The 15,609-nt window shown below is 36.3% G+C and overlaps 2 protein-coding genes across 2 annotated transcripts; both read right to left on the minus strand.

Moving 5' to 3' along the window:
- Positions 1–633: 633 nt before the first annotated feature.
- Positions 634–2,433, minus strand: LOC147294637 (uncharacterized). Its single transcript, XM_086234237.1, has 2 exons — positions 2,280–2,433; positions 634–1,528 (listed from the first exon to the last, which is right to left on the minus strand). Exons 1-2 carry the CDS (start codon positions 2,392–2,394, stop codon positions 780–782), a joined length of 864 nt encoding a protein of 287 aa, XP_086090363.1. The 5' UTR covers positions 2,395–2,433; the 3' UTR covers positions 634–779.
- A 2,816-nt stretch (positions 2,434–5,249) lies between these two features.
- Positions 5,250–11,981, minus strand: LOC147294638 (C-terminal domain phosphatase-like 3). Its single transcript, XM_086232585.1, has 12 exons — positions 10,970–11,981; positions 10,692–10,824; positions 10,536–10,591; positions 10,383–10,440; positions 8,854–10,278; positions 7,946–8,545; positions 7,697–7,843; positions 7,317–7,585; positions 7,103–7,214; positions 6,765–7,022; positions 6,302–6,348; positions 5,250–6,204 (listed from the first exon to the last, which is right to left on the minus strand). The coding sequence occupies exons 1-12, from the start codon at positions 11,620–11,622 to the stop codon at positions 6,141–6,143; spliced, it is 3,822 nt and encodes a 1,273-aa protein (XP_086088711.1). The 5' UTR covers positions 11,623–11,981; the 3' UTR covers positions 5,250–6,140.
- Positions 11,982–15,609: the final 3,628 nt, after the last annotated feature.

Consider the following 15,609-nt stretch of genomic DNA (forward strand, 5'->3'; position numbering starts at 1 on the left):
ATGAATTCTGTTAAGAAAGACAATTAAATGTTACTTTGAATAACGATAATGTGAATACTAAATTTACTTTAACTTGATCGCTTAAAATCATGTTATTGTTTAGAACTTAAATAAGCTCTAAATAATAAGTATTTTGTCCAAAGAAAAAACAAATAGTATAGTGTTTATACTGCCACCCCGTTTGACTCAACCCACCCATCTATTTTTCACATTCATTAGTGTACGAAGGAAAACCATGCAGGTAGGCAAGTGATATCGTATTAAGATGCAAAAACACCTTGGGATTACAGAGAAATTTAAGAACCAAAAGATAAGCAAAGGCAAGCCCAACAAACAAGAAAACCCAAGCCACGGAAAACACAGGCCTAGGAACAAAAGTAAACAACAACTAGACAAACTACAAAGCCCAATAGACAACCAACAAGAACATAAAAACGGGCCAAAAATAAAAGCCGACAGCTAAAAAGTCGAACAGACCAGCAGCGAATAACACACAGTACCACAAAGAGCAGCAACAACAAGCAGCAATTAAAACCATACAAAAAAATTTGAAGAAAATAAAGAAAAAATTAGTTGTCAAACAAATGAACAATTACTATAACATAACTAAAGTGTCACATCAATCAATTAAGTGGGCAAAAAAAAAAGTGTCACGTCAATTAATATATGACTGAACCATCTTTTAAACAATCTTGATATGGTAGAAATATAGGATGATAGTGAAAGATAATTATTAAGCATAATTTAAAGTTAAAACGCCATCTAATTAAGTTGAAACTCTAAGAAGAACCAGAGCATCCAGTGAGCCTTCCAAAGAATGTTGTCCCCTTAGACTTGGACCTTGAAAACTTATGATCATGAGATTGCTGGTTTTGCTGTCTGACATCGCAGCTTTGGTTTTCCAGATGACTCTTCAAAATTCTGTTCTCATCCATCAGACTATGAAGTCGAGACTCAAGCCGCTCAATTGTCTCACTTTTATACTTATTCCTCCTTATCAACTCAGCCTGCTGTTTCATGTTTTCACTTATCAGTTCCGAAACTTTTTCCTCCCACATTTTCTCCATTTCTAAATTGCACCGCAAGAAACTACTCTCCCCCATATTGTCATGGTCAATCTTTTTCCTCATTGGTGATCCTTCATGGGATTCTAGGTCTGTCTCAGGTTCTGTGTTCAAGAAACTCAGATCATCATCATCAGAGACTTGAGGATGATCAGTTAGTTCAGTTGTTGCACTTGGTGCCTTTGATACTTTGCTATTGTGCCCCGAAATTTCCTTTTCGCATTTCTCGATGGTTTGGGATTTCAACGAGTCTAATGAAGAGAATGATCTGAGATGAGCAGCTTGAATCAATTCAGTTCTGAGGTGATCGTACTTCTCAGCGAGCAAACGGTAGGACTTGTGCAAGTCTTTCAACATGGTTTCGAGCTCGGGTTTCCTTTTGTAGAACATCTCAGCCCTCTTTGCAAATGTATCTCCATCTTCTTCGATGATGTTAAGCATGAGATTAGTCTTCTCATCCAAATCTGCCACCACATATCTTTGTATGGTTAGAATTTAATTTGGTATATATATGTCGACTGACATAGCAGCTAGCTATCAATTAAAGGTATGTGAATCATGTAATTACTGAAACAAAAATACTACCCTTGTATTGTTTTTCTCTACTTATTGACTTGTGATCCAAGAAACAATCATCCTCATGAACTTATACAAATGGCCCTTTTTTTTCCTAATTTCTCAAACAACAAGGCAAGACAACTAATTAAAACGGATTACTTGGTTGGATTGATTTGTTTAGGAATTCTAAATTATGTGAATTGCAAAATATTGAAAACGACTAAAAATTAAGGTCACTCTTTGGTTCGCGATTCAAAGACTGTTTTTTAAAAAAAAAAAATCTTAGGGGTTTTATTTCATTTATAAATACCATAGAATACAAAAACAAAAAAACTATATATCGGAAAAAGATGTTGAAGGGACCCTCAAAATTGGTAGGTATGAGAACCATGCATATGTATCCACACTCACACCATGATGAACTTAGTTTTAAGCATATATCAGAAATTAATCCAAATTAAAATTTTAGTGCAAATCCAGGACTTAAGAAAACGAGAAGACAAAGGCACTATCATAAGGTCAAGAACAAGCTTTTTACGTGTACCAAAAGGCAATAGGTACAAATATAGAAAACCAAGCATGCAAAACCTAATAATGAAAAGTTGGGTGAGCATGATCTTAACCCTAGATCCAAAAAAGATCGAAGAAGGGAGAAACCTGAGAGAGTAGCTTGAAGCCACTGAGATTGATGGCCAAGGGGACGATTGTGGCCGAGGCTCCGCCATGAAAGAGAGGCAGCGCGGTCTTCATTGGTTATCTCTTTTAAATCCATTGTCTTCCGATCAACAATAAAACCTCACTTCTCTACTTCATTCTCTCCTCGGCTTACTGAAGGAACCCTGTTTCTTTCAATTTATATTGACTACGACCAGCCTTTGTCAATCACGTCCTGATTTTAAGGACTTGAAGAGTTTTCCTCTAAGGCTAAATACCAAAACTTTTTTTTTTTTCTTCTAAAACTCTACATACACTATTGAAATACGTCTTAAAAAATAATAATTTAAATAGTACGTGATCATAATCTTATAAGATTTTATTGCCTTTAAAATAATGTCAATGTATTTATAATATAATATTGAGGAATGATCTCTTGCCATATATAATTGTGCACATTCGAATTTAATTTTACCTAATCAACGGCGGTGCATGATTCTCTGTTTGACAAAAGCAAATTATTATATTGTATATATATTTTTCGATTCAAGTTCGATAATGTTTGGAATAAAATATGTGAGGTTAATCTTCACCAAAATTGAAGAGTCTCGAGAAGTCAAGTTATTTTTAGGAAATGTATTTATTTAATCCATGTTTTATCTATCAATTAAATTTATGGCATAAATTCAATTTAGACACATAACAATATATGTTATTTCAACTGTATTCACAAACTTTAAAATATTTCAAATATACACCCGATTTATTATCTAAATTGAAAAATAGACTTTCGTCTATCGATTTGTTGAGAGATCAGTTAAATGCCAGCTTGACTTTTGCTGATGGGGATTAATTGGCGACGTGGCGCTAACTCAACATACCTTTCCCATCAAATGAGCGACACATGTCCACCTGACACAGGCCCACACACTCATCACCTCTTTCTTGCTCGTCGAACGCGCGCTCTCCTGACTATTTAGTCTCCTAAAAACATTACGTTTTTTCCCCCAAATTTGAATATAAATCTCTCACCTATATTTGACGAGCAAGAAAGAAATGATGGGTTTGTGGGCCTGTGTCAGGGGTTAAGTGGACAGGTGTCGCCGTGTCGCTCATTTAGCGGAAAAAGTTTGTTGAGATGACACCACATTTCCAAGTAATCCAGATCAGCAAAAGCCAACATGACATTTAACTGATCTCTCAACGAATCAATTGACGAAAGTCCATTTTTCAATTCAGATAGTAGATCAGGTGTATATTTGAAATATTTTAAAGTTCGCAGACATCGTTGAAATTAAATATATAGTTATGTGTATAAATTGAATTTAGACCTAAATTTATTGCGTCAAACATGAATCCCTTAAATTATTAAGCTCAATTTATTATGGTGAATATGCAAGAGAGTTTTTAGTAAACCAGTTGTGTCATGTGTATGGTGCAATCTCCAATGATATACTGACATGTATTCTTAATTTAAATACAATCACAAGCATTAAAGTAAACATATTGCTTGATGTTGTGTCACTAGATAGTTGTATTATACACGTGGTGCGACGGCCACTTTAAAGACTTTTCTGAATATGAATCCTTATAATTAAAAGAAAGAGTGGTTCAAGAAAATTTGAGAAATGAAAATATTTTGATGGACAATAATATATTTTTGGGAAATTTATAGTCTTGTTCATTTTATGAGTATTTCTTAAACCAAAACCGGTAGTGATTTAGGGTTTTTAATTAAGTCTTTTTATTTTTCTTCTTTGACAGCTTTATGTTAGATTTTAACTTCAAAATTTTGGACTATCATAGTTAAAACCTAACATGCAGCATTTACAAAACCCACTCTACACCTTAGGAGGAGAAATACCTTCAAATCGGGGAATGACTTTATTATGAATTAAAATAATTTTCTTATAAATTATTATAAATTAAAAAGATTTTCTTATAAATTTTAAAACATCTTTTGTCTCTATCTAAAAACTGTTTTTCTAAAAGATTTAAGTCTAATTATCTCTATATTTTTTTTTAGTACACAATGAGAAGTAATACTCTCTTATGAGATTATAAGACATATTGTTTAGAGACTGATTTTGGTAATTTATTTTTGTCATTGTTATCATTTGTATAGGAATTATTTTTAACAAATCAGGTAATCGGACTACGTCCCTACTAGTTTCTTTGGCGATTACGTAAGCTCCTCAGTCCACTCCTCCTGTCCCCACCGCGTAACTCCCAACTCGCAAGTAAGGTTTGGTCGTGCAAATTCTACACTCTACACTGACCTTGGCGTCTACGGTCATATCCTTGTCAGTTCTCATGATGCAAGCTAACAACCAGCGCATGCATGCAGGAGTAAATTACAATTGTGATGAACCTTCACTCGTAGTCTCTCTGTATTTCTTGGTTCCATATCCCTTTGCCATTTCGAACAACAAATGAGAAATTCCTCCTCAACTAGGGTCCACCATTTTGGTTCATTATTCATGGCTGAGGAAAAATTGCTCTCAAACTATATTAATTAATAGATTTCCGCCAACAAAACAAGTTTAGGCAACCATACTACCATAGTGATCACAACTGAACTTAGGTAAACCATGCTAGTATAATCACATAGGCATTACTCATAACCATGCACAAGTCCTACGAGTGACAATTTGGATTTCTTATTTTTGGTTACAGATATCCGTGGTCAGCATCTCTCAAAATTGTTTAAGATTAGAAAGGAGATCATGTAGGACATTTGTGGTCCTTTTAGTTGTTTTGAAACAAGTTTATTCAGTACCCAATATTATTGTCAACTACGTGGCCCTATGGCAGACCTCTTGGCTCTAACCAAGGGAAATCGTGGAAATCGTAACCAAGAGAACCAAGACCACTTCTTTTTTTTTTTTTTTTTTTTTTTTGTGTGAAGTAAAACTACCATTCACAACTTTCAGCAACACGATAATACAACTTTAATGACAGGTCTCACAAATGTAACCAGAGAATAACAACCTTATATTTTCTGAACATGAAAAGGACAGGTCTCCACTAGACACAAAAATGCGATCAGCTACATATTAACATCAAGAACCATAAAAAGGGGTTAACTTGTGCAGAAAACCTTCCATTGAATGTTATATGTATCAAAATTCGTTTGCTCTTTTATTCTTGATGTTTTCCTTTTGGAAACCCAACTTAATTAGGTGAGGTGCAAGAGTTAAATGAAAAGTTAGCCGAGCCGGGAGATAAGGATTATCTATGACCAAACACTCAAACAGACAGGTGAAAACCAGCCCAGTTAGCTGACCCGATTTGTTTCCCACAAAATGACCCTAACCCAGATCCAAATACTTGGCTCTTGTTAGACCAGGCACTTTCCTAAGCCAGATACATTTTCTTTCACCTTCTCCCCCTCACTCCTCGTAACTTATCTCCAAGCCACTTGGGTTCAATCTCTTATTTTACGTTTTGAATATCGCAAACTTAAATTTACAAGCAATCCCTGTTACCCAAGTGGCTACACATCTAATGGCTTGAAGGTGTCAAGGCAATCAATCTCACTTTTTTTCTGTAGGGAAACAATGCTCAAAACCCACCCAGAATCACGAATGCTCAATCATGAGCTTACCACTTCATTCCTCTTCTACAGAGCCAACCCACCATGAAGCAAAATTTTGAAACTCAAGGCTGAATCATATGCTTAAGCAAATTGGCAGGCAATTGAAGGTGCAACTGCCAATTAATGGGTGGAAAATGTGAATCAAACCAAGGCCAAGCAGTGTCAGGTCTAGTCTGACCTGAGGGTTCCATCCCAACTTCAGTATGATTCTTGATTCTATGTTCATCAGTTTTAGTTTATCGAAAGGGTTAGGGTGGGTGATTTGTTTATGGTTTAATGGCAAAATCTTGCTCATTTGCCCTCCGGTAAAGCAAAGCTGATGCTTCCACCCTGGTTTAGCAAAGGGAAAGGCAAGGGCAAAATCCATGTCAAATCCAAAATTCAAAGAACTGAAAAATAAATAAATAAACCAAATGTAATTTCTCACCAGCCAGGATGGACAACATACTTTCCAGAAGAGAGAGCCCAATTCACCTGCTCAAAACAATTAATGTCATGCCTCAATTTAAAAGAACGCAGCAGAGAGGGAAGTGGGAAAACATTAAAATAAGATTTCCAAATAGTTATTTCTTCTTATCTTTTTTTAGGGTTTTTCTGGAAGAGGAATTGGAGTTTTGGGTTTTCCTTCTCTCTTCTTCTTTCTTTCCATTTTTTTTTTTTTGTGGTGTCGAGCAGATGATTAGGTCTCCCTTTCTACCCACAGATCATCTAAATGCACAAGGGAGGCTCTATGAAGAGTTTAAACTTTTTCCCATATTAAGCACATAGGAGAAAATAGTTCTTACCCCAGTAACATGACCAACAACATTGTGCAGGTGCAAAGATTTTCTTATGTTGAGTATTATTAGTCTTAGTAACTGGTCCAGATGGCAGAGAGTAAGACACAATACCTTGTCAGTCCCAAGGGAATTGGCAACTACATGGGTGACCTGTTCATCTATCTGGTTGGTGCACGAAGCACCAAATTGTTCAGCTGTCTGCCACAGGGGATGTAGGTGAGGATTGGCCTCACCAACTGGAAACACCCTGCTAAATACTATACGACAACCAGCCAAAATCTTTCGCTGCTCAGAGGCTAGAATATTCCTAACATCTGCTTCATCTAGATCAGAATGGGAGAAAAAGTTCTCATGTATCCTCTCAATAACCTGTAGAGGCAAAAGAACAGAGATTCAACACAAACATGTCTAACTATTTGCAATCTCAGAAAGTTGAACAGCATCCTCACCGCCAATGAGGATGCCAAAGTCCCATCTTCTTGTCTCTCATCATGATCAATCTCAAGAAGAGAAGGACCCAAAAGCCCAAATTGCCGTCTACTACAAGGAAAATATGTATACCTGCAAAATTGCATAGGCACCAGGTAATAAGGCAAGGACGCTAATCAATATACAAAGACAGTAAGGATTAAAATCTTCTATCTAAAATCAAGGTATGGTTACCTTTCTACAACAATCAAGTTCAGTTTATTATGCGGCCAGACCCTCACAGAATCATCTATAATTACAACAGCTGATTCCATACCCAAAACGCCTTCCAAATCCTTACTCTTGGGAACCCTCTCATCACCATCATAAGGATCCCCATCATCACCTCTAGAAATAACTCGTCCAGCAAAAAGAGCCCCTGTTGGATCTAGCACTTTTGCCATTTCTGTAGCATATAGCTTGTTCCCCATTGTGTAGAGATGCAACTCGAAAAGTTGACTAGCCTGATGTCCAAAGAGGCAATGTAATGATTACTCTACTTATATCAAAAACAAAATGAGGATTTATGCCAAGAAATATTTATGTTCCCAAGAAATATTTATGTTCAAAATCACCTTCTCCAAAAAATTCCAGACCCCAGGCCGCAATTTGGTCCACATTCCCATATGATGAAATCGGAAGAGATGTCTCTGTGGTTTTTCACGATCCTGTTCCTCTTTCTTTCTCAAAATCTCGTCATGCACTGGATCTACTTCGACAAACTGAAAAAGGATAAACTAAGTTATAACAAGATTATAGAAGGAACAACCCTTAATAATAATTTGTCACAAAAAGATCAAATCCATCAGTCAAGAAGAGACTACCTTAGCTGAATTAAGAAGTGTGTGATCTAGATCCAAGACGAGGCACAGCTTGCGTGCTGCAAACATTTTCTTCTGCTCTTCTATCCTCCTTGCTCTCTCTCTCTGTATAGCAGCTTTTTGCTGGTCATCATATCCTTCAAATAGATGCTCAACATCTCCCCACATGGCAGGTGAACGAGAGGGACCTACGGCAGCTGCTTCAGGAGCAGAAGTACTTCCAGTCAGCTGCTCCTCCTCATCTTTTAGATCTACTTTGTCTGGCTTGATTGGAACCGATTGGGAAGTAACATTCTGAGAAGCTACTGCTGTACTTGTTGATCCATGGGAAACAGAAATAATATCAGCAATATTTTTCAGATTCTTGGTGAATTGTCGAGCAATGTCAGGGGCCACTACTGACTGTGAAGGCACAAGCTTCTTATCTGCCTCACCATCTTGCTTTTGACCATTCAGATTATCCTTATTCTCCTGGCTGCTTGACAATGGGGGTACAATATTTTTGAACTGCTCACGTCCCAGACTCCCACTTTTTTGAAGTGCATTACCATGGAGAACACGGCGAGGGTCGCGGGGTTTCATGCGGATTTTTCCTGACTCATCCTGCAGGATTTGTAAATTATCAAAAATGCATTTAGAGTTTATATAACGTCTTGTGGGACTAATGAATCTAAATAGTAAACAAAGTAATCTGATAAACCTCCCACAAAAACAAAAAAAAAAAGTTACACAATAAAACTTAAGTAACGGACTTTGGCCTTGCTGCTGATCAAATTATTCTTGAATTCATATCTAACAAGTAAAAAATAAAACTGAAATGTATAATAGAGATTACCAACAGAGTATAGGAAGCAAATGCTTAGCTCAATCTAAATCTACAGTTAGGAAAAAGGATATAATCAAGCACTCACCACCAGAGCTTTTTGTGAACTAGCAGGAAGTGTTCCTGCTGGCGTCTGCAAAATCCCCAAGGTCTTTGTAGGAACATTCACCAATGCAGGTGCTCCCACCATTGAACTCGAGCTTATAGAATGTGTTGCACCTTTTGAAGGATCAGCAGACTTCTGCTGGGCTTCTGTTGCTAACCTTTGTTGTTGTCCCAGCTTAAGTATGTTTATCAGCATGGTCGGATTCACAGCAATATCTTTCAATAATGCAGGCAAGGAAGCCGTCCTAGCACCCATCAATGGCACCTGCTCATTTGCACTATTTGGGCCATTGGAGTTGCCATCAACAGTACTAGGACAACTTACAAGATTAACTGCTTTTCTGGGATCAGTTTCGGAATTCTCCACTGTCTGGTTCCTGCTAATTAAATGAGGTCCAACATTAACAATGTCCTCCAACCAGCCACCACTTCCCGAAGCAGTTTTTGCATCCCTAACAACACCAGAGTTTTTCAAACCATTCCTTTGCCTTTTTAACGCAGGACCGTCAATAGTAAACTCCTCAAGGGGTTTTTGCTTTCTTGAGCTTAATGTTATAACAGAATCTACTTTCGGTGCACTTTGCACCACTGCCAAGGGTTGTTGGTTAAGCTTCAAAGCACCCACATCAGAATTGGCAAATCTAAGCCTAGGGTCTCTATTCTTAGCTGAAGCTTTTATGGTCATCTGAGACCCAGAACTTGCAGGGGGAGCACTTTTAGCTATAATCTGTCCTTGCATGCTGGAGCTACCCATAGGGATGGAGGGTGGAGAAGAAACAATTTGCCGCCCCAAATTGGGGGGGCATGGAGTTCTTAAATTACTAGAAGAAGAGGAACTAGAAACCTCTTCAATAGTATCATCATCTCCATTATCAAACTCTTCTGAAGGGGTTGGGCTTGGAAGTCTTTCACTCATGACAAATGAACTCCGATTAAACTTTTGTTGATAGGTAGAAACAGCTTTAAGAGCATCAGTTTCGTAAGAATGCAATCTAGAATCTCCTGAATCCAGTGCCACCCTAGCTGTCTCCAACCCTGACTTTACCAACCCGTCAGAAACAACCGATCTTTTCTGTACAGGAAAACAAGATGGTGCTTCTCGTGTGGGCGATGGAAGGCTATCTGCATCATGATCCTTGTGAAGGTCTAACAGGGGAAGAAGGACCCCTCTAACCTTTAAACTAGACACTCCTGGTCTTGGAAAATCAGACAACATCATTGGATTATTATTAACCACAGAAACAGCAGGCACAAAGTCTGAAGCAACATTAGTTGAAGAAACAGCTGGAGTATCAGAATCCTTATTATTATTATCTTCATTGATAACCTGCATTTCATTCTCTTTGATACCCACTTTAGTTTCAGGGAAAACATCAGGGGACTCCACAGAGGTTATCATGACCCCTATCTGGAAAATATTAGGAACCATGTCAATACTTTCTGAAATATCAACAATTATTCTAACTGATTGCGAAGTGAAATGTTCTTGAACTAATAAAAATAAAATCGTACCTCTTTTATCTGCTCAGGGGAAAAAAGAGGAGGATCATTCTTCACAGAAGAAAGTAACCTGTTACCAAAAACAAAACAAAGGAAATAACTATGCAATCGATGGCATTAGAATTTCTTGACAACAAAAGAATGGGCATAACAGCTAATAGCAACCTTGATAGAATATCTTTATTATGTTTCTTTCCGTTGGGGCTCATGGAGAAGTACACCTACAATAAACAGCAATCGAACCTCTACAACTTCAACAACCAGATTTTGGAAATATTTGGAGACAATAGTACCAACATGAGAAATTCTTGGGTGGCTTACAGAGCTGATGGCTTGGACCGCAGTGAACGACTGTTCAACAAGAGCTTCCTTTGTAGAAACACTAGTTTCTAAAAGAACCCCACGAAAGCTCTCCAAAGTGTTGAGTAAACGGAGACAGACATCCCAAAATGATCTACAAAAGATAACCAACAAAAATCAACCCAAAAGAAAAACATTTTCTAACAGCTAGAGAGCAAAATAATCAAATTGGGAAATCATCATTCCACTCCCAGAATTCACCCATTGACCCAAAATTCAGCAACAATTAGCTCACTTACTTCTCTGCCTCAATTACAGTAACACTTTCCAAAGCTTCCCGAATCGAGTTCACTTGCTTCTCCAACAACTCATTCTTCAAATCAGTCTCTGAATTATCGACGTTCATATTATCACAATTCAAGACACCATCTTTGGCTTCGTCAGCTGCCGGCTTTTCGTCTTCTGCAGGCTCCGAATCCAAATCAATCTCACCCTCCTCCAATTCTCCTTCTTCCTTCTCAACGTCCATTTCATCACCACTATCCACAATCACCACTTTATTCACTTCCATGGTATTGCTCTTATCTTCTCTACCAGAAGAATTGACAGACGGCGAAGACGACGATCGCTTCGATTTGTCTTCGGGATCAACATCCATCACAAAAAGCTCATTGAGGGGTTTATTCTGTACGGCCTGAGCCCAAGCGAGGTTAACCAAACCGGACCCGTAGCCACGAAAGCCAGGGTAGTTGTAGATGTCGCGCATCGTCCAAACCCTAGCAGCATCACCACCACCACCACCTCCATTGGATTTGGATTCATTAGAAGAAACAACAACCTTAGCTTCCTGCTTAATAAAATCTTCTTCACTGATCTCCTCCACTGACGTCGAATCGGAAATTTCACCTTCTTCCACATCTTCAACCACTTTGGCACTTTCATCTTTCCCCATCACACCCCCCTAGGGTTTCTTCGATTTCTTTGAAATTGTTCCACCCAATACAATTAGATCCAGCAACGACCATATATATATAAATTTATTCAATTTTATGAAACGAACAACAAATATTCACATGAAATATTTACACCGAATATCTTACACACAAAATTTGATTTTAAGGTTCTTTTTCTTGTTTTATTTCTGCCAAAGATCCGAATTATGATGGATTAAAAGAAAAGAAAACCAAGAAAAAGAAAACAGATTGAAGATTGTGTAGAAAACTTGTTGGTTTCAGATCTGTTTGGCAGAGAGTTTGAGATTGCGATCTTGAGATTATTACGGTTCGGATGGAGATGGAAGACAAACACAAAAGAAAGAGGAAAGACGATGATGAGAGAGTAAAGACAGGGGTGGGGAAGGCTTATATGGACGAGCCTACGAGGGAATCTAGTACACGCAAGAGTTTGAATCTGAGCCGTACACGTCAGGGATCTCAAAATGACAAAAGCCATTGCCCATTACTAGGATTAGTAATTTACTAGTAGTGGTGGAAGTTTGGTTTTGCTCGTTCCTCATTCACTCGCTGTGCCTCGTGAAGTCTTGAGTCATCACCTCTTTTCCCCAGCTGCATTTATTTCTTCTTTTTTCATTTTCCTTTTTTTTTGCCCTCCTCTCAAGCCTCAAGATGCTACTATATTCTTGGCCTGACCATTTCTCTCAAATAAGTTTTGATGTGAGTTAATTACACTTACATCCGTTAAGGTTTATTGTTTTTTCACATACACTCTTTGAGATTTCAATAATTACATATACACCCCTTGAGATTTCAAAACTGTTACATATAACCTCTTATAGTGAGACAAAAATGATAAGAAATTATGCAAAAAAGCATACTAAGGGGTGAAATGGTCTAATAAGATTACTCAAGGTGTAAGGTCCAACATTAATACAAATATTTTCTTTTTGTTTATTTATTTTTTTATTTTGTAGGGGGTTATATACAATAGTTTTGAAACCTCAAGGGGTGTATATATAATTTTTGAAACCTCAGGGGGTATATGTAAAAAAACGACAAACCTCATGAAGCATAAGTGTAATTAACTCGTTTCTATGTCAATGTCAATAGTTGCAGCGTCAAAGGCAATGCATGTACATTCTCAACACTTCCATATCCTTTTTATAATGACATCACTTCACACACGCGAGAGGAAAATTTAGGATCAAATATTTTTATGCATAATCGTAAAGTTATTATATGATGTAATTAATTCACGTATTATAATATGAATAGACGATAAATTTATATTTATATGGTATAGTATTAACAACATCTATTCATATTACAATATGTAGATTAATTACACCATGTAGCGTTATATGTGATTGTAACACGACGTGGTATTACTAACCTACTTAAATTAGAGTATATATACAATCATTAATATCTAAAAACTTTAACTCTAAATAATACTTTTCAAAATTGTATAAGTGTTATAATTTGAGTCGATTAATAACACCACGTCAACATATCACGTGATGTTACAATCACAATATTATAATTTTTTGTTTGGGACATTGAAATTTGGAACGATGCCATGTTACTATAACAGGGATAGAGAAGTTTTTCTTCTCTAATAGAGCTCTAACATATATTAGTTCAATTATAGAAGTGAGTTACAGTGATACATATGTGATACAAAACGTGATACTTTTAAGATTATTGTAAAAAATAAGAGTACATAATAAATTCTTGGTAAGGGAGTTTTGACAATTGAGTTGATAACAAATTTATTAGAGAAAATTAAAAGAATAAAAAACAAAAAAAAGGGCAAGATTGATTTTTAGGAGTGAATAGCGCCACTCAGATTGCAATCAATAAAGCATCACTGTTTAGTTTATCTTTAGTTTGACAGTTGATTAGTTCACCGACCAACTGATTGACTTTTAGCTGAGTAAGGTTGTTCTGTTGTTAATTGTTATAGACTTATAACAAATTAACAATAGTAAGGTTGTTATGGACTTGATAAGTAGCCAATAGAAAGCTGCAACTCCTCTTGACAAAGAAAAAAAAAAAAAAAAAAAAAAAGCTGCAACTCCAGAATCACTAATTCACTATCACTAAAACGAAAAGACCATTTTGAGTTTTGACTGAGAATTCAACAACCGCAGGGTCCAAATAGTAACACCAAGTGCCTGCCAACTGCCAGGTCTAAGCCATTTAACTGTTTTTCGTTTTTCTCAACCCCTAGAAAATGGAAAAGAAAATTTGGGGAATCCTTATTGGGTGTTTTAAATTAACTCTGTCAGTAGTGAAGTGACAGAGATCCCAACTTTTTTTTCTCAATTTACATAATATTCATACATTGACATTGGACACTAAAAAAATATAAAATCTCAAAAAAAAAAAATGAAGTATTATGTCCATAATCAGTAAAGTAACAACAATAAGAAACAAATATTTAGAAAAAAAGTTAAAACTAGCATTTTCCTATCTCTATATAGCATCCAACGCAATTAGTTTGCAAACTCTTGATAGGAGAGACTTTGACTCCAAGCCAGTGGCCTTTTTACTCACAAGTCTAACAATAATTTCAATTTCAAAGACAAAATGGACCAAACTTCACAGTTAGGCCTCACCCATTCAAATGAATCTTCACTCTTGACCATTTTGGTTCAATGTCTAAGCTTCAGACTTTGTCTGGACAAGCTTCTCTATTAAATCGGCTGCATATATCTTGAACAAACAGTTGATATGATATGAAGTACGAACTCTTCTCTATCATACGTACTCCTCAGGTAATGCAAGTGGCTATGCCTCTTCACTGCCTCACAAACTTTCTGCACTCTCAGGCTTGGCCTACAATGTATCACACATTCATATATTTTATTTATTCACTTTAGTTCCATAGGTAGTTAGATGGCCAAGAGATGTTTGAGGCCTATAGGTATTACCAAAGAAACAAATGGGGCTGCAGCTGAGATTCAAATTAGGTTCTATTTATTGGGCCAACGACTAGCCCAATGGGTTGTTGGAGTCATGATTGCGGAATGCAGACCCAGTTCAATTAAAAAAAAAAATTGAAATAAATTACTTTAAAGCCTATTTTACAGCCTTTAATGATAAACAAACCCACTTAAAAAGTTACAATAACAAATAGGTCCACTTTGTACAAATAAAACTTACGTTGTATTTTTTTAGTGTTTTTTGCACTGAATGCTCGATGAGTTTTTCTTTTTGAAAACTAGACAAATTGTCATTGTCGCACAATGACAATTAATAATAGTATAACACGGGTATTTTTTGCAATTCAAATAGTTACTGTCGTATAGTGATAATTGTCGAGCGCTTGATGATTTCCGTGTGCGCTTCTCATTAAAGTGGACCGAGTTGAGATTTCCTGTAGCAAGTAAACTATGTTATCAGCCTAATTTCTAAACTGAACTTTAAAAAAAATAACCCTAAAATTTTAGTATATAAAACTTTAACTTTTGTCTTAATTAAGTATCTAAATTATTATTTGTCTCAATTTTATACTCATACTTTTATTTTGCCCCAGTATATGATGTAATTTTCGTTAAATAATACTACACAAATTTTGGTCATATGCCTTTCACATGTCTTATAAGTTATAACCAAGGTCAATTTAGTTCATTTAGGAACTTGGGTTGACTAAAATGCCTTTGACTTTGATTTCATTTGTTAGTATTATCGGACAAAAACAACATTATATACAAAATTGAGATAAAATAAAAATTTAGATATGAAATTAAAATAAATAATAATTTGAATATCTAATTAAAACAAAGGTCAGAGTTAAGATACCAAAATTGAAAAAATAAATAAATAAATAAAAATACACAGAGAGATAGAGAAAGACCCTTTTTTTTTTCTTTTTTTTCAGAATTGGAATTTGGACAGTGCTTTGAACAAGAATCAAGATTTACATGATCAGCTCCTCACTCTCTCACTCTCTCGTACATAAACAAGGCCCACTTTCC

This window comes from Dryas octopetala, chromosome 2 (assembly GCF_963921425.1).
Source record: "Dryas octopetala chromosome 2, drDryOcto1.1, whole genome shotgun sequence".
NCBI classification, from domain to species: domain Eukaryota; kingdom Viridiplantae; phylum Streptophyta; class Magnoliopsida; order Rosales; family Rosaceae; genus Dryas; species Dryas octopetala.